The sequence below is a fragment of the Siphateles boraxobius genome, unplaced genomic scaffold (assembly GCF_051911475.1).
Source record: "Siphateles boraxobius isolate OS27281-9 unplaced genomic scaffold, OSU_SipBor_1 65, whole genome shotgun sequence".
Classification (NCBI taxonomy): Eukaryota; Metazoa; Chordata; class Actinopteri; order Cypriniformes; family Leuciscidae; genus Siphateles; species Siphateles boraxobius.
Window position 1 is genome coordinate 3,087,872 of NW_027509192.1, and position 27,486 is coordinate 3,115,357.

At 39.0% G+C, this 27,486-nt stretch overlaps 2 protein-coding genes across 14 annotated transcripts in view; one reads left to right on the plus strand and one right to left on the minus strand.

Moving 5' to 3' along the window:
- phf21ab (PHD finger protein 21Ab) lies at positions 1 to 25,530 on the minus strand. Of its 13 annotated transcripts, none has more exons than XM_077210239.1 (18): positions 25,514 to 25,530; positions 17,936 to 17,978; positions 17,236 to 17,338; positions 15,536 to 15,568; positions 15,240 to 15,305; positions 11,820 to 11,987; positions 8,073 to 8,327; positions 7,644 to 7,736; positions 4,998 to 5,285; positions 4,742 to 4,852; positions 4,614 to 4,665; positions 4,427 to 4,506; positions 4,272 to 4,332; positions 2,958 to 3,145; positions 2,186 to 2,341; positions 1,682 to 1,757; positions 1,403 to 1,506; positions 1 to 870 (listed from the first exon to the last, which is right to left on the minus strand). In XM_077210239.1, exons 3-18 carry the CDS (start codon positions 17,290 to 17,292, stop codon positions 172 to 174), a joined length of 2,487 nt encoding a protein of 828 aa, XP_077066354.1. In that variant the 5' UTR covers positions 17,293 to 17,338; positions 17,936 to 17,978; positions 25,514 to 25,530; the 3' UTR covers positions 1 to 171. The 13 variants fall into 13 exon arrangements, with proteins under 13 accessions (XP_077066354.1, XP_077066351.1, XP_077066355.1 ...); XM_077210236.1 differs by lacking the exon at positions 25,514 to 25,530 and adding an exon at positions 23,688 to 23,924; XM_077210240.1 differs by lacking the exon at positions 25,514 to 25,530 and adding an exon at positions 22,245 to 22,500 and having other exon boundaries at positions 8,073 to 8,324.
- Positions 20,741 to 27,486, plus strand: part of dgkzb (diacylglycerol kinase, zeta b) — a 40,481-nt gene continuing 33,735 nt past the window's right edge. The window contains exons 1-2 of the mRNA XM_077210216.1: positions 20,741 to 20,796; positions 25,266 to 25,348. The gene's annotated coding sequence lies outside the window, so the exon portion shown is untranslated. The remainder of the gene's footprint in view (positions 20,797 to 25,265; positions 25,349 to 27,486) is intronic.

The following is a 27,486-nucleotide window of genomic DNA, read 5'->3' on the forward strand; positions in this document are numbered from 1 at the left end:
TAAAAAAACGACATTTATTTGGATATAGATAATATATATATGTATAATATATATATATATATATATATATATATAGTATAGATTGGCAACTTTGTGCACCATTCCAAGGTGCAATAGGAAATCTGTTTGAATGTTTTGGTGATGTAAGTGTGTTTAGGGTGAGGCTGAGAACTATTTGGGGTTGTCCACGCTGCTTAGAGGGGCTGGCAAAGCCTGTTGAGAAGGTTCTGAGGTTTTGCCGTTGTTGGTGTTCGCGCCATGACTTCCATCTTCCAGCAGCTCCACTTCCATCTTCCCAGCATCCTCTGCACAACTACTGTCAATGGGAGGGATGTTCTCGGAGTCGACCGAATCTGCGGCATCGATAGTTCCCTCCTCTTCTTCCGGGTTCAAGCCGGTACAATCACAGTCTGTTCCTCCATTAGTCTTTACGTCTCTGACCTGAGGCAATTCCGCAGCCTCCACTGTTTTTGCCGTATCCATCATATCGTCAGCAACTGTGGTTTCGGGCACTTCCGGAACCCAAATTCCCGATTCACCTGACGCAGCTTCAGGTGTGACTGCGGCCGCTGGCTCTGCCATTTCACCCACCTCTGGCTCTGCCTTCACTTCAGGGACTGCTACGGCGACTGGTACTTGCACGCTAGGCTCTGTGGGACTCTCCTGCACACACACTTGCGTAGTATCCTTTGAGTCTTTGATGTTCCCTGACTCTGTGCAGTCCTGTTTGGAATCCTGTAGGATGTCTGTCTCCATGGGCTGAGTCAAGTTAAAGCTCTGGATTAGGCGGACCAGATGTTTCACCTTCTCCAGAGAGGACTGCATCTCTTTCTGACGGGCAAGAATGCTGTTCTTAGTCTCCATGCATTTCTGTTAAAGGACAGGAATTCATCATTACATATCGCACACAGCATATTATAAAATTACATTAAAGGTATAGTTTACCCAAAAATGAAAATTCTGCCATCATTTACTCACCATCAAGTTGTTTCAAAAGTGTATGAATTTCTTCCTTCTGCTGAACATAAAAGATGATATTTCGAAGAATGTCGGTAACCAAACAGTTGATGGGCCAAATTACTTCCATTGTATTTTTTTCTATACTATGGAAGTCAATGTGGCCCATCAACTGTTTGGTTACCGACATTATTCAAAATATCTTTTGTGTTCAGCAGAAGGAACAAACGTATACATGTTTAACATTAGGAATAAAATTAACAATCATTTAATAAAACTTCAAAAGAACTACAGTGTAGTGTGTGACAAGCCAGAAAATAAAGCTGAATGTTTGCCTTAAAATTGTTATTCTGAGGCAAACATCCCTTCAAAGAGACGTAGTACAGCAGTATAATTAATCTTGAATCTGGAAAAACTGAAAGAGGAAAATAATTAAATAACTCACTGTTATAGAATTGCTGAGCTGTTTCACTCTCTGTTCTAGTTGCTCTCGGTCCAGCTTTAGTTCGGCACTCCATTTCATTAACTTCTGCTTTTCTTCTTCTTTTGCTGTTGGACGGGGACAAAACGGCCATAAATTTAATGGCCTCCAACATTTATACCTGACAGACTTCTTTTCTGCAGACATACTTTTATCCAAAATTGTTAGAAATATATTAGATTAGATATTGATATATTATAAATATATACAGATTTCTACACTCGAAAATCTAAATATCAATACCTTCTTTGTAAGCAATGTAGGAATGGACAATTGCCAGGGTTCCTGGCCATGGAATGGCCTCTTCCTTCTTCAGAATCTGTAAAAGAAATTCTCTCAATAACAGACCAGTGCTATGCACACTTGACCTTTGGAAAGCCATGAGAGAAACTGAGATCAATTGTATATGGCAACAGTGATGAACAACAGAACTTCAATGGGAGTGCTGGATGCTGTCTTACACTTACATGATGGGTGGAAAAAAGGCACAATCAATACTGAACCATGTGAAGAGCTTACAAAGGACAAAACAGCCTTAACGCCTGAAGAAACTCAATTTGTGTTAGGGGGGGAAATGTACACTTTATTTTGGCAGGGAAAGGGGAGTTTGACCTCTCAGTCGATCTCCCATTTTTAATTATATAACATTGTATGTGCTTTAAAGGACCGAATTCCAGTTAAAAGAAGACATCACTGACTAGCCTGGGAGAGGAGAGGCCAAGGGCTCATTGTGCTGCTATTATTTACCTGGTCTTGACATTTAGGACAGATCCACATGCCTTTGGGAATGTTTTTGAGGGGTGGGTCCAAGCAGTCGAGGTGGTAGACGCGCGAACATGTGTCACACATGAGCAACTGTCCACTGCGTCTGCACACAGTGCAGAAATCCTCATGGATGTCTCCCTGTCGGGAAGAACGGCAGGTGTCAGTACCACCGCCCCCCTTCTGGTCTGGACCAATCAGATGATAGCGGGAAGGGTGGGGAGGAGAGAAACTGACTGCTGTTTGGATTTATTTGTCTAGTGGCTCACTGGTGACTGGATTGTTCACTTAGTCAGGGCACTGGATATTTAGCTAGTATTTTATTACTATTATTATTATTGGGACCTATGTTAATCACTATTAAAATGTATCATGTATTTATCAGTATTGGGTATTTTGGCTTTTAAAAATTGTATACTATAATTAATTACTTCAGGCCTGATATTTGTGTGGAACGTAGAGAAAGACTGTTCACTTTGTAAGACTGCTGGCTCCATTTCAACAAATACAACAAATAAACACATGAATGACAGTGCTGGTAGGTCAGTCTTTCTCTTTCCAGGGTGGATGCTGGACTCTAACAAACAGGAGTTACCTTGCTCCGGTACAACCGGTACATTGAGGTGTACAGGATGAAGGCAGTGGAGGGTTTGGGGGGATAGGGGCAGCTTGTGAAGTAGAGAACTCTACTAGAACAATAATAAAAGTGGGGGCTGTCAACAACATGGTCGCCCAGACTTGGCAGGTGGCTACTTACATCCCCGGAGCTGGGGCTGGGCTGGGGGACAGAATGAGGGTGGACAGAGAGGGGAAAGCCCCCCGTGTCAGGCCGCTCAGGGGCTGGGGAGGCGGGAAGGCTGCTGGTGGGGGAGAGCAGGGGGTTGCAGCCCAGCTCCGGCACCGCCGTGCTGCTGGTGATGGTGGTGCTGTATTTGGGAGGGCGACCTGAGTGAAATGAGACAGACAAGAAAAGAAAAACAAACAAAAAAACAAAACCAAAAGGAACAGAAAAATGGAGGAGGAAAAAGGGAAAAGAAAGAAAAAAAAAACACAAAGATGAAATAAAATAATGGCATTTTCTAGTTGCAACATACCTTAGAGAGGGGATCCTCATTGGCTAGCATGGAAACAGGAAAGGAGGGAGAAAGCGAAGGAGAAATGGAAGGGAGGGTCACAAAAAGCAGTTAGTGCAACAGACGACCACAGCAGCATGCAGGGAATTTGAAAAGCAATGAGCGAAAGAAAGAGTAGAAAGAGAGAGTGAAAGCGTCTAAGCCTAAGCCACAAACAGATAGACATCTAATCTCAAATCTCAATTTATTTCTCTGCAGATGTTGCCTACAGAAACAAGTAACAAGTTTTTCACAAACTCAATAAGATGTTGAAGATCAGGATAGGATCAACAACATTGTCTCTGCTTGTCTATACCTATTATTGGAAACAGACATGTTTATAAAGTACTTAAGGTAGCTAGGGCACTAGTCAAGCTTTGAGGTGAAGTCTTGCAAGACCAAGCCCAAGTTGGTCCAAGGAGAAAGTTCAACTATTTGGTGTGAAGACCAAGTGAAGTCTTTCAAGGCCAAATACAGCTAAATCCACCATGTTGAAACACTGCTCTGAAATTCAAGAGCAAATAACAGGCTATTTTCAAAGAAAAAAAGGTGTGCAAAGAGCACACAAGAGACTCAAATCTAAAGTAGAGCAAGACTGGGAGGACATATTTCTGCCTGTACTGACTCTACTGACATTTGTACAATGTCTCTGATTTTGGAGTCTTAAATCAAATGTTAACAAGTCCAAGACAAACCAAAAGTCTCCATCTCTGGAAAAAACACAAAACTGAGGGTGCAGTTCCTCAACCACCAACTTCATCCCATAAAACATCATACATGTCATCTTAGGTCAATTGGACAGCAGTAGGACTGCAGAGAGATCAAGCTCTAGCAAAGACAACAAAGCAGAATTGCAGAAGAAAGCAGACAGGTGTCTATTAGGTGTCTGTTAGGCGGTACATATAAGCAGCAGGGCTACAATACATCAACTTAAGCAACTAAGACAGACAAGTACAGACCTCTCTTCCTGGTGCCTTGATGCAGTGGAGTGTTCAAGTAAGTGACAGCACTCTTTTTCCTCTGAGACATTCGAGAGAAGTCAGAATATTAGAAGAGTTGGAAGTACATTCTAAGTTCTCAGATGGAGGAGCGAACTACAGAAAAATGATTGTACCTCGGGTTCAAACACTGCTCCACTGTACACTGGGTTGGCTGTTGTTCTCCTCTTACGTTCCTGTCTTCTGCTCTGAATCTCTGGAGAGAAAGGACATTCCATGCACATCTGGTTACAAAACATCCTGTCCTAGTAATTTTAATTTAGTGGAAATCCACATTATATCATTGATACCAATGGGACTTACCTTCAAGATGGTCATGTGTGACCAACCCAAGAGACACCATAAAGGCAAGTTTCTGAAGAAAGAACATATATACTTTTTATTTCAGCTTGAGACAGAATGGTTTTGTTAACTGTGAAGGTGCACAGTACCTGTGGGCTTTCCTCTCGTTTGACCTTAGCTGGAGGAGGAGGAAGAGGAGGAGAGGATGAGGGTGGTGTTTTTGTGACCACCCGTTCTGGTCCTCCCTGTGGTTTCACAGTCTGATGTAGTGAACAAGACACAAGGAATGCACTCCAGTCAGTTGAACGATTGATTCTTAGAGCAAGAACAATAGATAAAAAGTTATCCTGAATAACTTTGTATGTCTGGAGCAAACAAGCAGGCTAATTCAAAATGTGCTCTTACCTTCAAGTCTGAGTTAAGGTTGCTGATCTGAAGTGCCTGGGCAGGACTGATGACAATGCCTGTGACATGCGTGGTGCCGCCTGTGACTGCGGTCGTGGTCTTGTCAATGGTGGCGCATTGCTGTCCATTCACAATGCGCACCTGGTGGATGGGCGCAGTGGGGGCAGGCAGAGATGACGTCAGCTTTGTAGTGAGCATCAGGGGCCGCTGGATTAGAGGAGCCGCCACCATTGGAGGAGGAGCGGGAGCGATGGGCACATTGATGGGCATGGGGGGTTTTGGTCGAACCTATGTAATGGAGAAAATGTTGCTGGGTTACTTAGCAGATACAGTCTGGCCAAACCAATGGATTATGACAGCCACTCCGTTGCATGCCCTTAATATGCATGCTGTTTTGGGTAAAGAGACCAAGTAATGCCAACACTGAGCTCTGGTTCACTCACAGTAACTAGCTTTAAAGTGTAAGAAAATGTCCCATTGTGTAGAGAGCTCAATGTAGAAACACCAAAACAATCCCTTAAAGTAGAAGTGGGCAACTCTGGCCGTCAAAGTCCACTTTCCTGCAGAGTTTATCTCCAACCCTGATCAAACTCGCCTGCCTGTAACTTTCTAGTAATCCTGAAGACATTGATTAGCTTGTTCAGGTATGTTTGATTGGGGTTGGATCTGAACTCTGCAAGACAGTGGACTTTGAAGGGCCCCTGAAGGGATTGTTCACCCCCCAAATTCTGCCATCAGTAGGGGCTTTCGCACCAGTAGTTATAGGAACCAGTAGTTATAGGAACTAGAAAACTAAATGTTCCCCTAGAGCCATTTTCCTGGTTGCATTCGGACTGCCAGTAGGAACTCTGAAGTAATGTAAGCCGCATTTGTTGTTGTGACGTTTATTTCGACGGCACTGAGAACGCCAGAGCCTGAACATGCAGCGCTCACATTCTCTGTTTTCATTAGTTTACGATCTGTTTAACAGTCCTATCTAATAGGTTATCAGATAGAACTGTTATACAAAGAAAGTAAACAGTATATGAAAAAGTATTAGCGTTTGCCGTGTGGTTGATGCCCAATGTCGCTAGCTGAGCAGAAATACATAATCATGTTTTGATGGGTCCCCTCAAAGTCACATTGGATTTGTTCCTTAGAGTAATGGTTGAAAGGTCCATCTATCACTGTTTTCCATGTCCGTGTAGTAAATGTATAAGGTATAATCTGTGTACACACAGCTTTTTAAAAAATGGTGGGTGCTTCCTGATGTTTCGTGTGCAATCGGCTTATCAACATACACCTACGTCACTAGTAATTCCTATTGTGCTGGGCTAGACTCTGAAGTAGGAGGTAATTTAGTTCCCTCAAAAGGGACAAACACACTAAAATTGTTCCCAGTTCCTGCGGTGTGAACACGGCAAAAAGCGAGTACTTCCACCATTAGTTCAAGGAACCATGAGAAGTTTCCTCCTGTGCGAAAGCCCCATTTACTCACCCTCATGTCATTCTAAACCTGTATTGACTTTTTTCTATGGAACACAAAGGAAGACATTTTAAACCTTTTTAAACATTGCACCACTGACATTTTTTTCCCTTCAAAATATCCTCTTTTGTGTTCCACAGAAGAAAGTATGGCAAACAGGTTTGGAACAACTTGTGGATAAAAAAACGATGGGTTCAAGTGGATTCATCGGTGCTCACTTCAGCATTACATAGCTTTTATATACGGTCACTCTTTATTTAAGGGGGTGGGGTTAGTGATAGGGTCAGCCAAAGCAATATGAAAAGAACAAAAGCAGAAAAACTGAAGCAACAACATTATTATAAAGGAACAAACAGCAAAACACTGTCTCACTCTTAAACACTGTCTACACCAGACGTTATCAGTAAATTGCATACAGCAAGTACATTATCATACATTACCAACAGATCTCTGTTGAAAATGTTACTACAAATGTTACTACAAATGTTGTTGAAGATGCTGTGTAGCTTGGACACTTTCAGTGTAGTAAGAATCAAGCTGTAGCTGCACTTCTGGGTCACGTCCAGTGTAGAGACGATGCTAAGGAAGCTTACACACTTGAGAAAGCTCTGGCAGAGTGTTTGACAAACAGGAATGCATTTAGAGCATGTGGAAAGAAGCAGGTCAGCAGTAATACAGTGGACTTAAGTGAATTTTCATTGGTCAACAGATGCTTAGGTCAGAGTGCAGTGAACAGACGTTTATGTCCGAGTGCAGTTGTACGTTTTCTTTAGGTCGCATGACAGAGTGTCACTTTTTCAGACCTTTTTTGTTTCTTATATTTTGCAACACAAAACCCCATTGAAATCAACAGATTTGTAGCAATCTATGACAGCATAAACTCTAGTGTGTAAGCATCCAAAGCAAAGGAAAAAAAAAAAAACTTGAGCAGACAGTATCACAGCAACAGCCAGTGCTGGGAAGGAGAAGGTGAGAGTCAGTATTATTGTGAAGAAAAAAGCATATAAAAACTGAATGAATAAAAACTCTGTTTCAAGATGAGAAGTTTACTTTAATAGGTTTGGTCCGTAAACAAAGGCTTTACAGACACAGAGCCTTTACTAGATTGTGTGTCCCTCTGGTGGGGTCAATGTGGAACTGCATATACGTAAGGGGAGGGGGCATGTCTAACAGAGACGCACCTGTGGCTGAAAGGTGGGTCGAGGCGTCAATCTAGGAGGAGGGACAAACTGGGGAACTTTGATAGGCTGGGCAGAGGTGGTGGTGGCCTGCACCTGTGACAAAACCAGCCGTTCATTGGGCACTCAGCAATTGAGATGACAGAAATTCATAACATTGTCTGCTTTTAGAGGAAATTAGCCTCTTTCTGGTTGCAGTCACCATACACCCCTGCCAAGCACATCATTGTCAGAAAGGCAGTCATTTTCAAATATTCATACTAACTGGAGACATACACATTGTTCTAAACACATCAGAGCAAATTGGGTCTGACTAGTACTAGTCTACAGCAAACTATGCAAAAACAGATCTTCAATTTAAAATTGTTATATTTAAGTTATATGGAAACACTATGTGAGGAGGAAGAAACCTTAGCAGCGATTCACACTCACGACAATAACATTCTTGGACACAATCCGTGTGCCGGCATCGATGTCCTCATTGGGTAGCTTGCTGGCCACCTGAAGGTTGATTGGTGTGCTCTGGGAGTCGGAATTGGCGCCGGGTCTCGGGGGGTTGCTGATGGCAGTGACCATGGCGACTGTGGGGCGTTGTGTTGCCATGGAAGCAGGCATGGTGGAGGTGGCAGCTTTCAGCACGAGAGGTAGAGTCTTTGCAGTTATGACCGGCGTCATGGTGAGAGTCTTCTAGTTGAGGAAGTGGGGGGTAGGTTTTGATTGAGGGACGCAATGAAGGAGGACGAGGAGACACAAAAGATGGACTTAAAATCAGCATGAAATAAAAATGTATGCTATAGACATTCTTAGACTTCTCTGCAGTTTATTGTGTACAAATTATCAGTGCATGGGGAACATTTTTTGTCTTTGCCTTGAATCAAAATGTAACAACTTGAAACAACTTTTGGTTTATTTTTGTGTCCTTGTTACATGTAGAAAATACAGTAATAATTACTATAAATTGTGCATGATTACATGCAACTAACCTTAAACCAAATCCTAATCCTAACACTATAGTAAGTACTAGGGTTTGAACGACCTCAGATTTTTTAAGTCGACTGTTATGTGATTAAAATCATTAATAAAAACAGAAGAGATGGGAATGCTCTGCAACATGGCACAATTTGCACCTAGAGGCTAAAGTTTGTGATGTTTGTTTTGAGAAGCCTGAACCTTGAGACGAGACTCAAACTTGGGTTACCTTGTGCAGAACTGCGGCATTTCAAAGAACGCTGGCCACAAGGCTATTGCTCCTACATAACAGCTAATTTTTATAAATTATTTTGTCTATGGGTCGTTATATTTCTTACAGTTTTCTGCTCGTTCTAAATCAGATATAGATAAAGTAGCACAGTAAGATTACATTTATTTGAAAGCATTTGTGAAAGAGCGATTGAGTGTGTGAATTGTCTGTGCAGCGTTTCTCTACTAATCGTGAATCTGTGGGGTTACTTCAAAAACAGACAGAAATATATGCTAGCACTTTTCTGTTTGTAAGCTGTTTTGTTGATGAAACAAGCGCTGACAGCAATTTTCTGCACTACTGAATGTTCTTTACTGTTTGCGTACGATCTGCACATGATGTGCGAGCTATTGTCGTGTGCATGTTACAATGTAGCAGCACTTTATTTCAGAAAAGCGATTAACTTACCTGTACAATAAAAAGTTTAAAACATGAATTCACCTAATAAATTGAGTATGCAGATGGTATAAACAAACATAACTTGTGGGATACTGTATCTAATATATTATAATATAATATAGCCGAATGTGAAATAAAGCTGTTCTCATTTCCTACATGTTTTGTCAGACAATAGAACGAGTAGCTATGATATAGGCCTAGTGAATGACTACATTTTTTTTTATAGGCCAATGTGGAAAATTATCTGAATTGAGAGAGTTCGGGAGCCGGATGAACAAAAGCTCTGTGAGAGTGAGTATTACAAGTAATACCGTAAGCACAAGAAAAGGAAGGAAACTAAATTATTCAAATAAAAGAAAAAAGAAAAGCAGATAAGTGATATATCCGTTTAAAAACACTGCTCATTTACGTCTCTCAGCGGCCGTGCGCTCAACAGATGAGTGTGCTGCTGCTCCTCTCAGCCATTTACTGAACAGGGTAGACGTAGCTAGAGTGAGTGACGTTTGAAAAGTCGCTAAAAATAGCGACTCATTTGCGCGATTCTTTTGCAGTCTGTACGCGTCTGTGTATATATATATGCAGTCTGTGTATATATATATGCATTTATTTTAGGGCTGAACGATAATCGCCTGTGAGTGCTTTGGGACGGGGGTGGGACCCACGGCAGCACCCGCTGCTCGTTGAGAAGAGTAAGAACGATATGTGCTTTCACGTCAGAGAGCCTCCAAAAGTCTCCAATAACACCAGAAAAAGTCGTTAGATTTGTCGCTAGTCGCTTTTTTCAAAATGTGTCGCTAGAGGGGTCTAAATACTCGCTAAATATAGCGACAAAGTCGCTAAGTTGGCAACACTGGCGGCTGTGAGCTTCTCATTGGTTAAATGTACTTGCATCTCAAAATGCTTTTGACGTGAAATTAATGTAAACACGGTCAGTTATATCTTAAACCAAACCACATTTACAATTTCAAAAGAGATATGTGCATTAGTGTGAATGCAGCTTATCGTATAGGGGGAAAATCACTCCAGCTCTTGAATGGAAAACGTTCAGACAGCCTACTTTTAAATGCTGAAAGCACTCTTTGTTTATTGCTTGTAATGTTTTTTTTTTTTTATTCCTCTTTATTTACTAGCTTTTATATTTTGAAGCTATATTAGTTTATAGCCCATTTAAAATTCTTAACATGTAATAGGTTTAATTAAATGTTTATATATATATATCATTTAAAGTATGTATTTACACATGTAATTAAATACATATTTTAAGTGTTATTAAGATTAATAAGAAAAAAATTAGATCGGATCATGAGCTGCCTAAAGATTCCCATCCCTACTGTACAATGATTTATTGCTTTTCTTTGTCGACTAATACAGAAGGAAAAGAACTTAAAGTAATCGCATATTAAATCGTAATCGCAATATTGGTTAAAAAAAATCGCAATTCGATTATTTTCCATAATCGTTCAGCCCTAATTTATTTGTAAAATTCATCAAAGTGGACTTCAAATATTTCTTATCCTGTGGCCCCCTCTTTAGGACAGCGTTAGTATTACAGCCCAATGTAAATACATTTTTTGAGTTTTGATCGCAAATTATATGAAAACCGTAAGTCCTATGAACTAGAGAATATATAGAACATATACAGAACAATTTGTAGGTCTTTGAAATAAATTATTCACATGATCAGCGACTAGTCGACTAAAGTCTATTGGTCTGTGCAACCCCAAGTAACCCAACTTTTCAATAGTCCCACTTTTTTTCATATTCACTTAGAAACATCCTACAATACTTAAAGGACAAGTTCGGTATTTTACACTTGAAGCCCTGTTTTAAGATCGTTTCTGATGAAATAGAACGGTTAAGATTGAAATTTTGACACATGCTGCTGTCCGTAAACTTTAGTTTACAAAGACGTGAAACTCACCGAGTGGTGTGGGGTGTTCACTGATATGCTCACACAAAAATCGCTGCAAAAGATGCTTTCCAACAGGGTTTATTGTAGTTTTTGTACAACTCCATTGACTTGTTTTGGATGTTCTGTGAAGTATTGTATTACTCCGCCACCGGAGACGGAAATGGGGTTGTTTGTATACTTTCTGTAGTTATGCAGTCGCGGTCTCGTAGGCTACGCTATCCAAACATTGGCAAAGGTGCATTATCGCCACCAACTGGGCTGGAGTGTGTATTATTCAAGCTCTCAACAGAAGAATGTAAGCTTTAAGCTTCTAGGGTCACTCTGCCCTTGTGTTTTACAAACTCAAAGCTTATTTCAGGGAGAAAGCTTATTTCAGGGACGGTTAGTGAGTCTGCAATTACAGAGTGCACCTTTAGAACAGAGCAGCACAGATGACTCAGGACAATCGTTTTTTCAATAAACCTTTTGGATAAACTAGCTAATCGACTAATTTTGAGCTGCGCTAGAGGAACTCTCAGAGGAATTCACGTCTCACCGGTAGTGGGTAGATATTCCACTACAAATTACCTTTGAGTGTATAGTTGTTCTACACATTTGTCTAGAAACTGTGTGGTGTTTAAAGCGGTACCTGTGGCGCCCCCTGGTTGTGTGGCGGCCCTGTGGGCGGCTGTGAAGGGGGACAGGCGGCCGTCAGCAGCACGGTTTTACCGTCTGCGGTTGCTGGGAACGTCTGTGGCTTTAGTTCGGGCTCCTGTTTGACCAGCAACTCCTTCCGCAACTGCTCCACCACTTTTTTCTGAGAGAGAGAAATTACTGGGAAATTATACAACCATTCACATTTACATTTTGATTGTGTGTTAGAGGAAATTATGATTACAGAGAAACAACCAGAACATGTCAAATTGTTCTGAAACACATACACACTTTTTCTTGGAAATAAAAATGAAAAGACCCCCCCCCCCTCCCCTCCCCCCCTCGTATTTTCAATGTTCTGTTTGTATCTAGCCGCAATGGTTTCTAATAATAGATCATTAGTCACCAAATTCCCTGGTTTTCTTTGTTCTGGGTGTGAAGCTAAGCTGTGCCTTAAAAGACCCTTCAGGTGCGAGACCACCTTAACAACACTGGAAATGCTTTTATAAAGGCCCACTGAGCCCTATACACACACACACAGGGAAAAACATGATTGAAATTCATCTCACACACTCTGCTGCCTCAGAGTCCTCTGGAGCCAAAGCGCACCTCTGAGAGTGGAAACACACACACATACCTTAACAAAGCCCCTGCGCTAAGCACAACATCAAATGAACGTCTCTTCCTCAAAATGAATTTTGACAAAACTATTTTTCTCTTTAAGCGGACGATCAATCACATAGTAGCAGCCTTAGACTCACAAGCAGAAAGTTTACATATACGTAACAGACCGCCATGCCAGCTGAGGCCTCACATCGAGCCTAAAATCACATAAATAAATGATGTATAAATTCATGATGCGGGAAGAGTTTAGAATTCATATGAATTGTATTCACAGCCGAAAGAATTGAAAGAGTCCGAGGAAGCGTCAACCTTTCGACCTGACACAATGCACATGCACCTTATGGATAAATTCGATGAATCTTACGAAAACCTGCGCAGGTCATATTTCATTCCAAATTCAAACTGAATTTTCCCCCAAAAATAAAAATAAAGCTTACCTTTATGACTACTAGGATTTGTTGTATTGTGATGTTGTATTGTGACATTTTCATGACAATTAATCACATTTCTCCCCAAAAAAATCTCATCACTGAAATGCATTTGTATATTTCACCAGAAAAAAAAATGCCCTATTGTAATATAATGTTAACTTTTTTTTTTTTTTAATCTGGGTCAAAGTCTGAGACTGAATATATCTGTGTGTCTGTTTAAAGGGGCATTCGGCAACTCTAGCCATTTCTTCGCTGATTTTCACTTTTGTTGTCGCATGTTTTCTCAACAAACTCCCCATACAGCTGTGAGGCGTATATTTCACAACACTGTCGTAAAAAAAAAACCTCCTCCCCCTTTCTACCCCTGCTCATGTGCATTTGTTATTATCGGAGCCGGACAACTTTATCATGTGGAGCTATGTCTACCGAGGTGGGTAATACATCATACACATTGAGGGCGGCGTGTATGTTTATTTCGAATTGCCCGTAAAGCAGTTTGTGTTTCTCGCTCTTTTCGCTCTTTTTCTCGCTTCTCACGAGACTTCCTATTTCCAACTTACCAGGACGTTAGTCCCCATGTTGCAAGGTTGGTTTTCCGCCTGGGAACGCTGGGGGAATGGGGAAAGTCAACATTCTCACCAGATTATTAAACCATCCAAATGATTTCTAAACAGTTTGATTAAGTTGAAATAGTTGCAGAATGCCCATTTAAAGTTGCAGTATGTAATATTGACCGCTAGTGGTTGAAATGGGTACTGCAGTCCAAGTTCTAAATATTGGAGAGAGTTGTTCCTCCCGCACCCTCCTCCTCAGACTCCACGCTCACGCCGGTTGCCAGATTGAGGACACAACAGGAACGAGCGCAGCTGATTTATGCCTCTGTTCATAGAGCTTTTTAGATGGATGCAGAGGCTTTTAGGTTGGCTAGAATCTGCGATCTCTGATCTAGTTTATTTGCTGGCTTCCGTGGCTACAATACTCAGTGTTTTTCACCAACTGGCAACCTGGAGTGCTGAAATACTATTCGGTAAATTTTCAGTGGGGGGCGGGATCACAGAGACCAAAACAAAAAAAGACATTCAGACATGGAATGGCACATTTCAAAGTAGAATAACTGGCTGTAGCAATGTTTTTCTGAGAAACAAGTATGTGAATTTACCATTTTCTTTAAATATCTGCAAACATATGGTATTTTAATGCTTTAGTACATTCAAAAAAAAAAAAATACAATGGTAATTTAATATCATTTTTTGAGATTTTGAGGTGAAATGTGAACTAGGACAGGTTCTTGACAGGTTTCGTGAGAGAACTGAATTAGCATTCACTGGACTGTTTCATCATCTCATTCTATAATCCTCATCTGGCTTGACTAAAGCTATACACATATAATATTTGCCCTCCACATTTGACTACAGAGTTTAGTAAAAAAAAAATCAAATCATGTGTACTTATACTGATCTATACTTTCTATCTCTTTCGAAGGATAAAAGCTAAGCCAATGATCTGCGAGTCAGTAAACTGGGACGAATCTTTGATGAAACTAACTGGAGAATTTCAAGAGTAGGAAGAGAAAGAGAGAGAGAAAGTGAAACATATCCCCAAAACTACTGTGCTGACTTTTCAAGAAGCGACCGAATAAGTGAAATCTCAAACACTCTGATAATTTTGGAGTGTTTTTTACCAGCAGGAGACGAGACAAGCCCCAACACACACACACACACACACACACACACACACACACACACACACACACACACACACACACACACACACACACACACACACACACACACACACACACACACACACACACACACACACAATTCTGCCACAGTTCTTAAACACGCAGATGCAGGCCTCTCCTGCTGGCTGCTCTATTCTCTACCGCAAAAAACAATTCAATATATATTGTTTATTTTCTATCTTTCTAACTTAAAAACTATCAAATTAAAACATTATCTATCAAAAAGATTAAATATTTCATGTTTATGCTGTGTAACCTCACAATTTTCCATGCAATTACAGTCGCCGGACTAGTGGCCAGACTGCGTGTGCAATTCCACAAAACTGAAGACTTCCTGAACATATATGAGCAATACACATTTTTTTAGAAAAGCTCATTTAAACGATAAAAAAAAGAATAATTATGGAGAATCAATGAATTCTGGAAAAATGTACTGCCATTTTGTGAATATTAAGTAAACATGTTATCAATATAAAAGCAACTGTAGTATCAGTCATTACAGTCATTGTGAGTATTTAAAAACATTCATCGTTTGAATCATGTTTCACAAAGCTTTTCCCTTTTTTTCAGCACTTGCAGCAGAGAATGACATCACAACAACTGTGGAAGTTCTTACCTGTTTCTCACTCAGAGCCGTGATTTTTGCTTGGAGCTCGTGAAGTTGTTTCTTCAGATCTGCGTTCTATTAAAAACACCAAACATAAGAATAAGAATCACTTATTTTGAACAACAATGAGATATTTAATAATTATAATAATTCAGAATTGCTGAACCTTTGTTTAATAAAACACTTAAACACCACCAAGCTATCTTATTAAAATGCAACATATAAATGCTCAGCTGTCAATCATGTTAAAGTTCTCAAACAAACTGGAGGATTATTTCTGAAGAGCAACGTCAAAGAATATTTACCTGTGGATCCTGCTTCATTTGGGCGACAAGTTTCTATGGCAACAGAGGAGAAGACAAGAATTTGCAGTCAAAACTTATGCCAACAGTTTTGGAGGGAGTTGCAGACATGGTGTGGCATCTACAGGCCACATGTGGAACTACAGCCTTACATTCAAACAAAAGCAGAGCAGCAGGCAGCCTGCCAACGGCTTTCTGTAACTGTCTTCCAGTTAACAACGGTTAGTGGAGACGCCGTTTAATGTGTTCATTTAGAACAAACATTTTCCATTTGCAATGAACAAATGACATTTTTATGAAAATTGTGAATTCCAGTTGAGTTGATACAGTGTGAGTGAAATCAATCTTTGACTGACAGCTATAGTAAAGGGATGGTTCCCCAAAAATGAAAATTGTCATCATTTAGAAGTTCTGTCTTCTGCTAAACACAAAAGAAGATATTTTGAAGAATGTTGGTAACCAAACAGTTTCGGGTCCCCATTAACTTCCATAGTATTACTATTCATCCTTTATGTTATGTTAAACAGAAGAAAGAACTTCATGGAGGATTTTCAATGACAGAATCTTTATGTTTTTGGTGAAATATGCCTTTAAAATGGTGAAACCTCATTGAAAAAGATAGGGGAGAGTGGGGTAAGTGGTGCCAATTTATACTCAAAGTTGTCCTCTAAACAAGGAGAAATGAGATGTTAAATCTGTCCCCTAGTTATATTTCAGGACGTCTGCTATCAACTAAAACTGGAATACATTGAAATAGTCTCTTAAGAATATTAAATTCACATTTTCATAAACCAGTTGTTGAAACAAATTCAGAAGTAAAGCTTAAGGCCTAAAGACGACTTATTATTTAATAACAATTTAATATATAATTTATGAATTCATGATTAATCATTAGCACTTGAAATAAATACACCGGTTTTAAAATGAAGCTCATTTTACTAAACTTTTTTTTTTAAATCGTAATGTTTCTTATGTACATTTCACAACCACAAGCACATCATCTATCATGGGCTCTTTCAAAATATATGGACAAATCATGACGCATCTTGTCCCACTTTAATATTAAAAACCCAAGAGTGATTTTATGTTTCTTCAAAGTTTTCGCGGTCCACCAGTAGGCAACAGTGATTCATGCGAGAACACAAAACAACCCGTTCAGCTGCCCCGGATGAGGCAACAAATCCCTCTTCCACCTGCCTGTCAAATATTCCAAGCGATATGAAGACAAAACCAGACGGCAGCACACAAAAAAAAAGCCTCCAGTATGTAAAAGAACACCTGCTGAAGATGATTCGCTACCATTGTAGTAATGGCTAACGCTTTATCAGCCCAGTATGACCCTAATTCTCCTCCTCTTTCTTTCTCTCCATCCCTCCCTTCCTGCCTTTTTTCCTTCTCTTACCCCACTCAGACAGCTAGACTAATTTTCTGCCTGCTGGGACACGCCGTCTCTGACAGCGAGGGACAAGGAGAGAAACATATCTTTATTTAACACTAATGCTCAAGTGCAACGGTGGACCTGACGACCTGTTCTCCCGGATCATTTGAATCATCCGAAAAGCATCTGCATCCTTATAGCAACTGAGAAGCTTTCCGGCATTGGCTTGCGACTTTAACTCTTGTACTGAGAGTTCAGTGACACTTCAGAATTGTTTTCCCCACACGATTTAACTGATTAGAAGCCCATTTGCGAGATCTCCTACCTGATGGACTTGTATTTCCACTTTCAGGGCCTCCTGCAATGTTTGCAATTCCATCATTGATCCAGTTCGCCAGAAAGAGAGTCCCAGGAAACTTTCAGCCTGTCTAGAGAAATCACACAAAGACATTTCAGAGACTTATTGGATTTTTTTTTTCCTTTTATGTTATATATTTAACCTTTATTTTGCGAGATGCTCGGAGGTTGACTTAATCCAACCGCACCACAAGGGGGAACACAAGTCGGTATCTAATGCGATTTGAGGGGAAAACGCACTTCTCTAAATCGAGGCATGATTCATGATGTCTCAGGTGGTGGTAAACGGACACGCTTTATTCAGGTCGTATTCCCCGAGCGATTCCGCAACACCACCGCACTGCAAGAACCCCTTGTTTAAGTTCAAAAAGTATCTTGGCCAAACGGGACTAAAAGAAGGAAAAAAAACTCAGAGGTTCTTGTTGGAAAGCAGTTTTCTGGGAGAGGAAAACTACGGTTGGTGGAGGATTAAAAACAGGTGACAATCGAGAGGATGGGCAGGACTGTTTTGCCCGTTGGATAAAACGAAACAGCCTCGACGCAACAACTTTAGAGTAACAGTGGGTAGATCGGAGGCAGTGTTACAGACATTCATTCACTCTCATTGATTTTGGTGTGCGGCCCTGTGCCAAGAGGACAATTATAACAGAGGCTATTAGAGGACTTACCAGCTGGCACTGAGACTGGTGTTCACGCGCTCTCTCCAACTCCCTGCACAAGATGAAACACACACAGACACACCCACACACACACACACACACACACAAACAGAGCCTATTAGATTGGGGAGAGACACTCCAATTCCCTCTCTCTCTCTTATACAGTCTGTGAAAAAAGGGGCAACATTGCAAGCGCAGCATTCAGCAGGCTTCTAATTGATCATACCGTCTATGAACCCCACGACAAAAAACTCCAGCATCCCTGTGCATCTCCCGGCATCTTCGCGGACCTAAAAATATCTCTCTCAAAACTCAAGCATTGGATTTGTTCTTTGTGCAGTTCTGCCAAATGGAGTCCTGTGATATTAAAAGGTTAGTTCCCCCCAAAATGAAAATTTGGTCATTAATTACTCACCCTTTTTACTTTGATTTATCTTCAGAACACAAATGAAGATCTTTTAAATGAAATCTGAGAGCTTTCTGTCCCTCCATTGACAGCTACGTAACTACCAATTTGATGCATTCATAAAGAGATCGTAAAACTAATTCATATTAATTGAGTGGTTTACAGTCAATTTTCTGAAGAGACTTGATTGCTTTAAATGATGAACAGATTAAATTTAGGTTTCATTCACATATGAACATTCAACGCACACATCAGTTGTGGTAGTAAACGGAAGCTCAAACATGTTTGCTTGACGTGTGAGAACCAATGAGGTTCATTCTCATGTTACGCATCACGTTTGAGCTTCAGCAAGAACCAATGATGTTTGTTCTCAAGGTTTGGTTGAGCTTCTGTTTATGTTCGCCGTTTAATTTTTATATGTGAATAAAAGCCTTAATTCAATCTGTTCATCATATAAAGCGATCGAGTTTCTACGACTAAACCGCTCAATTCACATGGATTAGTTTTACGATCTCTTTGAAGCGTTAAATCATCAGTTATGTAGCTGTCAATGGAGGGTCAGAAAGCTCTCAGATTTCATCAAAAAGATCTTCATTTGTGTTCTGAAGATTTTGGAATGACATGAGGGAGAGAAAATTATGGCAGAATTATTATTTTTGAAAGAACTAACCCTTTCAGCAAAGCCTATACTCGCCAGCGATGACATCTGTCATGACCACACGAAAGTCGGGTATCTCAGGACCTTCAGCCAACAATGCACAGGAAACGACAACCTCTCAAATCGACAAGTCTATGAGTCACTGATCAAATAAAGTCTATAATAACACACAAGTAAATGTTACAATCACTTCATCTCTAAAAAGGGAACCATGTCAACTTGGGTGCTCACAAAAATTGGGAGTTGATATAAGGTACCTAATCCAGGAAGTTTTCATTCTAAAATGCATTTTAAAACCACACTGTCCATATATTTATAATATAATCAAAAACAAAAAAAAATAAGAGCCTGACCCAGCACCAATATACTTGAAAACGAATACTAACAAGCAGAAAGATACAAGCTGAGGAGGATCAGCGGTTATATCTCTGCTGCCAACTACCAGGAAACAACACTATATGTAAACATCCAAAACCCAAACTAAAGGCCTGTTAACAATAACTATATTAACGTACACACCAGCGCACGATATCGTTCTGTTTATTCTAAGAATTCACAGCAGTTTTGTCGTCTGCTGGTCTCTTTCGTGTGCTTTCCCTCTTTAAAGTAAGGTGGATACTGATTGGCTGTCAGTGATTTTATTGTTCATCAGCTGAAGAAAAAAAAAGTTCTAAAAAGTGATTCCAATGATAACGTTTCTCTGTGCCAATATCATTATAGTTGTATTGTGGACTATGCGATTCATTTATATTTGAAATGATTTTTATAACTATCTTTATCGGCCTTTGTGTGAATGGACCTTAAGTCTCTGTAATAATTTACTGAAACTTGCAAGTCACCTTATTATTATTAAATAGTAAACATTTGTTATAGCCTAGAAATAAGACTAGTTATAGTAATGATAATACAGATAACAACAACAGTAATAATATAATAATAGATATCAACATTCAACTCATGAATCTTTGGTTAGTTAGAGGCAAATCCCTCGATGCAGTAAAAGAGATTTATGTTGAATCATAATACTGACTGGCTTTTAGTAAGGACAAGCTAATGTCTTAAAAAAGGGTGACTATAAACCCTGCATATTAAAAATAAAATGAGCAGACAAAATTTGCATCAGTAATGAAAAATTAATATATTTACATTTGAGTTTGCAATTCAAACTAAGTTCTGATTTGTGATATGAAAGTTGTACAGTAACAGAGGGCTTTTCTTGTCCCTGTAAAGTTTTCAGTGACCTGTTGAAATGTAAAACTATACAACCGACCCAGGTCAAATCTAAACTCCTAAATCTAAAAGAATAAAACTTTTGGTTGTGCTTTGGAAAATATATAACCAATACTACATATTTCAAAAAGTAAAACACAGCATCTGAATTACATAAAAGTGAGAATAAGTCAGAACAACATTCTTGTAATACATTTTAATAAATATTAGTACTCTACAAAAACAAAAATAGCTGTTATTTTACACGAATACCTATACATGTAACAAATGGCAATCTTGTTTTAATTGACCTACAAACAACTGATTCATTCGAGTGCTGAAATTAAACTTTACTCAAGCAAACTGATAGAAGATGGCTAAAAATAGGCATAATAAGGGAAATGTGAATTATTGTCCTTTATAAATAGTATCCAGGGTTGGATAAGGTAACACAATATCACAACTACACCTGACAACACACAAACTATAGGACTAAAATACTTCCAGGGTCATGTTACATAAGCCAGCAACGTTTTGTTTTGCATAATTGCTGGATATTCAAGAATGGCATGACCAACAAAACTCCTGTGCAAATATGTGAGTATTAAACGCATTACATACATCGCAACATGGAATAATAGAGGCCTAAAAGATTTGATTACCACAGTATAAAAACATTAAAAGTGAAACTACATGGATAAGGAAAGGAAAGCAAAACCTAAAGAAAGAGCTGAACATGTCAGGTGAGGGTGGAAACAGTGTAAAGTTTTACAAACATTTCAAAAATATCAACAATCAGTTCAAAATATAAGCCAAACATGAGCAGTAAAACGAAGTAGATAAAACAGTTAAACAATAACAAAAAGGTAAACACGTTACTGGAGTTTTACAAACATCACCAGCCCTTTGTAAACTAGTAAATGGACACTAAACCTGTGCTAAAAAGTACTTATTCCACAAAATTATCCAACAAAGACTAAATACGAAATATTCATACATGACAGATATCCTACATAAGCTTTAATATGCCACCTGCAAAACTACAATAATGTGCAAAACAGGCAGTTAAGGTACAGTTTGATCCTAAATGATCCCGATCTGTACATAAAACCCGGCTTTAGTTTAGTCCATCTGATCAGGGATGTGCAAATGACAGGAAAAGTTGAGCAGGACTTTGATTAGGCCACTATTATAAACCTCAGGGAAACACGGAAGATGATACACAGTGTTTACCCACAGCATACTTCAACACATATCCATACAGGAGGTGGCCATGCATGTTTCATCCACTACACTAAGCGTTTTGCGTTTCTTTTTCTCTCTCTAAAAGAATCTGGCTGTAGTTGGCGCAAGCTAAAACACATCAGCTCTAATAACTCAGCCTCCACCATCCAACCAAAAAAAAAAAAAAAAAAAAAGCTACATAAAAGAAAATCACTTTCTAAACAAGCAAAAAACCCGCAGCGTTATAAAAAGCATCACTTTATCATTCACCCACGAAAAGTCCAGGTACTAAAAGCGGTGAAAACTATCAAAATAGAAGTAATGTTTTTACAAACCTGCTGCTGGATATAAGGAGCTTTCATATTGTGCTACGGCTAACTCTGCTAAAGCTAACAGGCCAACAGCACAAATTACAGTTAGATGGACTCGACTGAGCCGCAACCACTAATTCAAGCCATACATGAGCAAAAGATCTTCATTCTTCCCCCTTTCATCCCCACGCTGCCATCGGATACATTGTTTCCGCTGAGCTGGAAACAACCGTTGCGGCAACAATGTATCCAGCGAAGTTTAAAATGTTACAAAATAACAAAACGCGCGGAACGTTCGATTCACGCGCTGCACTTAGAAATACACCACTCAACTCCTAGAAATAAGCGGCAATTTTGCTCCAAAATCATCGGGATCCTGACTTCTCTACCTACCCGATCGAGACGGGGTTTGGATTTGGAAAAGCGGCGAAGAGTCTACGAACGATTAAAGTCCAAAAACGAGGCGCATAAAAGTTGCAATAATAAAAAAAGATCCCAAGGTGCACTTACCCTCCTCTACTCACTTGAGCAGTAGTGCCTCTCTCTCTCCCCACAAATTATTTAAATAAATATATACAAACAATTCGAGCTCTAAGTCCGATCCGATCACTCACATAGCTGTCGTGGTCATCTGGGCTGAATTTAGCTAGGTTAACGACCTTATTTTTTGTTTGTTTAATTTTAATTTGTGTGTGTAAAAAAGAGAGAAACTGAGATACAAAACAAGAACTCTTCTTCAATCTCATTCACCACAGCCGCAGCACCCGAAGATTCATCCGCGCAGGAAGAGGGAGACGAAGGGGGCAGGAAAAGTAGCCGTCAAAAAGCACAAATACTTTAAACATCTATTCAAACGATTCAGAGACATCACGATTACTGTAAAAGTGCACGTGCTTGGTGTAAAAGTGGACGTGAAGTTTCCTCGAAACGTGTTTGTGAAGAGGACTACTTTTTGTGACGGTGCGGCGAATTTATTTCACTTTGCCTAAGGAACAGCGGTAGTGCGTCTCCCATTGCCTAGGGAAAAACCCGGATGTAAACTCGGCGAAACTCATCTGGAGAAAAGAAGTGGCAGTCAACTCACTCGAACTCGTGCATATACACACAATAAGCGTTTTATAAGTGTAATGTTTATAAATGCATATTACCATAAAGAAATACAGAGAGAAATGTTGAATTCAAAATATTATTCATTTTACAAAGTATAGGCTGAGTTGGAGTTAAAGAATTTCATTTTATGTATATGCACACACACACAAACACAGGCTATATAAAATCCAAGGTAAATTGCCTTGCATAGCCTATGCGTTAATGATGTGATACTCTGTTTTTGTGATATTATTTACACTTTGTGTAAAAACTCTTTCTGCCAAATCAGTCACTGCAACCTATTTATCATGGACATTATACAAAGCAACATTGTTTGAAGGAATTTATAAATTGGATACATCATTTTTTTAATTTAATGTATAGAACTACCCCAGATATAACCTAACAATTGTATAGCATGTTTTGCACATTGAATATTTTATTGTGTCACTTCGCCCCAGTTCCAATTCTTCTTTATGAGCATTTATGTCAGTCCAAAACATAATTGCATTCATGCAATGAACAGCCGGTATAAATTTAAACTAGTTTAATTTTCATTACGCTACAACAGAAATCACAGGAGTAGCTAATCTATGCTCAACTAAACGGTTCCAGTTCTACAGGTTTTTACAGGATAAATACTGGAAGTGACTGCATCCCCCCCCATCCAGACCACCATGTCTGCCTGACACTTCACTCCCCCTACAGCCAAAGTAAATGCCTCTGTCACACACGGCTCAATGTTTTAAAGCGGTTCTCTGATCAAACCTAGCGCACGTGCACCGCCACCACGACGCTTTATGTCTGTTAAAGAGCGTCAAAAATACATTTACACAATAATCTACGCAAACGAATCTCTCCTACCATGTTATAAAAGAGATGGCCGCTCCGTTAACCAATGAAATTGTCAGGAGTTAACAGTTTTTTCTGGGCCGCCATGACATATTTTTGAGGCTGCTGCTCGGAAAAGGCTTTTTTTGCTGATTTTTTTGCTGAATCGACACACCGAGAATCAAAGGGATTTCGCTTTGTGGCAGGTGTCTGTAAAATATATGAGCGGTAGAAATAGCTTCAAATGCTCAAATCGAGCTTTTATCTGAACTTAACTCTCAGTTGGAGGTTTTAAACGCGTTTAAAACTATTGCACGCAAATCTCGCGAGAAATAAGCAAACATGTGTCGATTAGCTAAAGTGGAAAAATCGAACGATGCTGTTTTTTTAAAGTAAACAAGGCGTAGAAGAAAATATTCCTACCTATAATTTACTTTTAAATTAATTAAAAACATTGCAAATTCACCTAAGACTATGTTTATTATAACTGTATATAATTTAAAAAATGAATATTAAAAAAAAATACAAAAAATGTTTAAATCTTTCGAAAATATTTCTACCTAAAATGCATTTTTATATTAATTAAAAACATTGAAAATTAGCTTAAGAATATATTGATAACTGTATAGAAATTATTGAAAAATAAATACAATACAATAAATACAAAATACAAATACAATAAAAATCAATACAAAATAAAAACGTTTAAATGTGTCGAAAAAAACATGGTTTATATCTCTAAATTAAATAAACATACAAGAAAATAAATAATAATCCGTACATTTTAAATTAAAAATAATAATAATAATATCGAAAAACACTATGTTCGAAAACAATATGAAATGAACAAATTTGAAAGACAGGTGTTGCTTGGCCACAAAACTCTCCATCACTGATGATCAGAAAGATAAAATATTAAATAAAATAACCGGCTTATCGAATCATCATGACCCTTTTATTCTCCACTCTGTTCTGTGATTTATTGCTGCCACCTTTCACTAGTCTCAAGACTCACAATTTAATAATGTTCTCCTGCAAAGCTCTAAATGCCACCATGACTTTAACATCACATATAGACTCTAAAGCCTAAAATCAATCTCCATAAGTATTTGCGCACTACAGTCCACAGTAAGCAGCTTGACACATTTATAATTTCGCCTCTATAAACTCCACAAAGAAAAATAAAACAAGAATTCATTAGTATTCTCATGTAATGTTTTACACAAAACAGCAGTGTAGGCGATTGTGTTTTCATCCATCATGGCTTTTTTTCTTTAAAACCTGCTGAACTGCTTTGCTACATCATTATTCAGTCTGTCACGTTTCTGCAGTCATTTATATTCCACTTAAATGTGGAGATGCTGTGAAATGAAGTCTACTTTACAGCCTGGCTTGAATGTTTTGGCACATTCATAATATGATGAATAGGATATTTTGGCCTTTTCTGCCTGTGTAAAGCGTTTTGCCTGTTGTGAACAGTAGATGGAGCCATTGTACTGACTAAAACTCGCCACTAGCGAAAGCTAAAAAAAAACTGCAGAGTATGAAGAGAGCCTAAACTTGATCTGATCTGATCAAAGTGTTTTCTTTCTCTTCTTTTTTTCCAGACAGGGTGCTCCACTTGCTCATTTGTGCTGCATTTATACAGCCGGAAACTGGTGCTCTCGGATGGGGAAAAAGTACAAGTGACTATTGTAATGTACTCCTCGATTCTTTTTTTAAACAACAGTGATAGACATTGCTCTTTCACTTACACACTTTTTGCACTCGTATACTGTCGTAACCAGTGTCAAGGTTACGTGTAGGCTTCGTACACTGCAAAACGGTAGTGTAGGATGATAGTGGTGTGGGATTCTTACCGTAGATCTGCCCGGTGCCTAGAGTGACCAGCGGGGGGCGCTATTGTGCAACAGACAATCTTCATGTGACAGATATTGAGAATTGCAATTTAACGGTGCACTCAGTATTTTTTTGTCTTAATAAACTATTTTAAACCAAAATAAATGAATACCCCCACCCCTAAAAAATATGTTAATGTTTATTTAAAATGAAGAGAGTCGATATCTCGCGGTCATGCAGTCACGTGACCAGTTGAAAACTACTAAGCTACTAAAACTACTAAACAAAAACTGTAGGCGACCTTTAACTGCAGTCCAATTAAACACATTCAGCATCAGTATGGCGACTGGGATACTGTGTCATTATCTAAAGCGATGTACTCTTGTGGAAATCTATCATATATGGACGTCTCTGCGAAAGCATTGATTTGGGATATTTCACGACTGATGAAGATAATCTTCATCATAATTGGGGCTTTTATAAAGATAACAGCTGCTTAAAGTATTGAAAGCCAGATATTTACTTTGTAGGCTTACTTCGGAAAGGAAATTGTGGTGAAAAGCTAATCTCAAGCGGTCTTTACATTGAAGTAACCTAACTGAAACTTCACATTGATTTGGGCTGATTCAGCAGCAGTAAATCTTAACGTTTTCATCAACCAGTTGTATTGTATCAAAAGAGTCTGTATTTAAAGGCCTAAAACTAATCCGGCCTAAAACGGATTTGCTAACATTTGTTTCAGATCTAGCTTGAATGACCTGCTGATGTCGGTTTTGTGCCCATCTGTTGTTTCTGTGGTTTAATTGTAATGGACACACAATCAAACAGCTTTTCTCTTTCTCTCTCTCGCCTCTTGATGTTTTTGATGAACCTAAACAGGTCACAGTAATCAGCACATAATCAAAAGCATCAAATGACATTAGACCAGCCTTTCAGGCTAAATGAGATCCCAGAGTTCCTGCTTTGTAGTATAATTTTGTTGTACGTGACACAATAGCTTACATTGAGCAGAGCTCTGAGTCTGATAGATGGATCGATAGATAGAAAGAAAGAAAGGAAAATTTATCCTCGGGCATAATGTGGTCACATAGTCATGTCACTCACTTTCCATATGTCGTTTCGGAGCGGGTTGTCTGCTTGTGTGTGTAGGGAGGATGTTTTGTCAGAACAAAGGGTTTTCCAGCAACACCTGTTCTTCTACATCAAAACCTGCATCTCTAAATAACTTTGAATTCATCAGGCAGGATTGGGTTAGTGTCCTGGCTCAGCCAAACCTCAAAGCGGACTGACATAAAAGCTGAAGCATAAAAGGAAATGAGCTGTGGCTCATGGACTCTGGTTTGGTCTGTTGTGGACATTAGTTAGTTTCACGATTCGAGTCACGATTAAACCTACTACTACTGCTACTATTACACACACAAGCATTGATGAAGGTAACATATTAAGGTTGGGCAATCTATAGTTACTTTTAGAATCAAATCTGCACATCTCTCCACCTGCCTGAAACAGCTTGTGACAGACGAGAACATTTTGACCATAAATATATCATCGTCTCGAGCGCTGTAGCAGAAGCTGTATGAATGTTAGATCATAGATGTAAGGCAGTTTGGTCAAAATGACCCATGATTGATTTAAAACGCCTCTGAAAAAAACACTGAAGACTGGAGTTATGATGCTGAAAATTCATCTTTGCATCACAGGAATAAATTACATTTTTAAACGTATTAAAATAGAAAACAGTAATTTTAAACTGTAATAATATTACTGTTTTGACTTGACCAAATCATAAGAGATTTCTTTTTATACGCCAACATTTTGAGCGTTATACATTAGTGTCAAATTCACGTTTTTATAAATGCCTCATTCATTCAGTGTGTAAAATGCTGTATAAATATTTTTTAGAAGAAAAAAAGAGTATAAATGCCCCATTAATTTGAGTGAGAATCTATATTCTTATTCAAGAGGTAATACTTTTAGAAAAAGATATTTATAA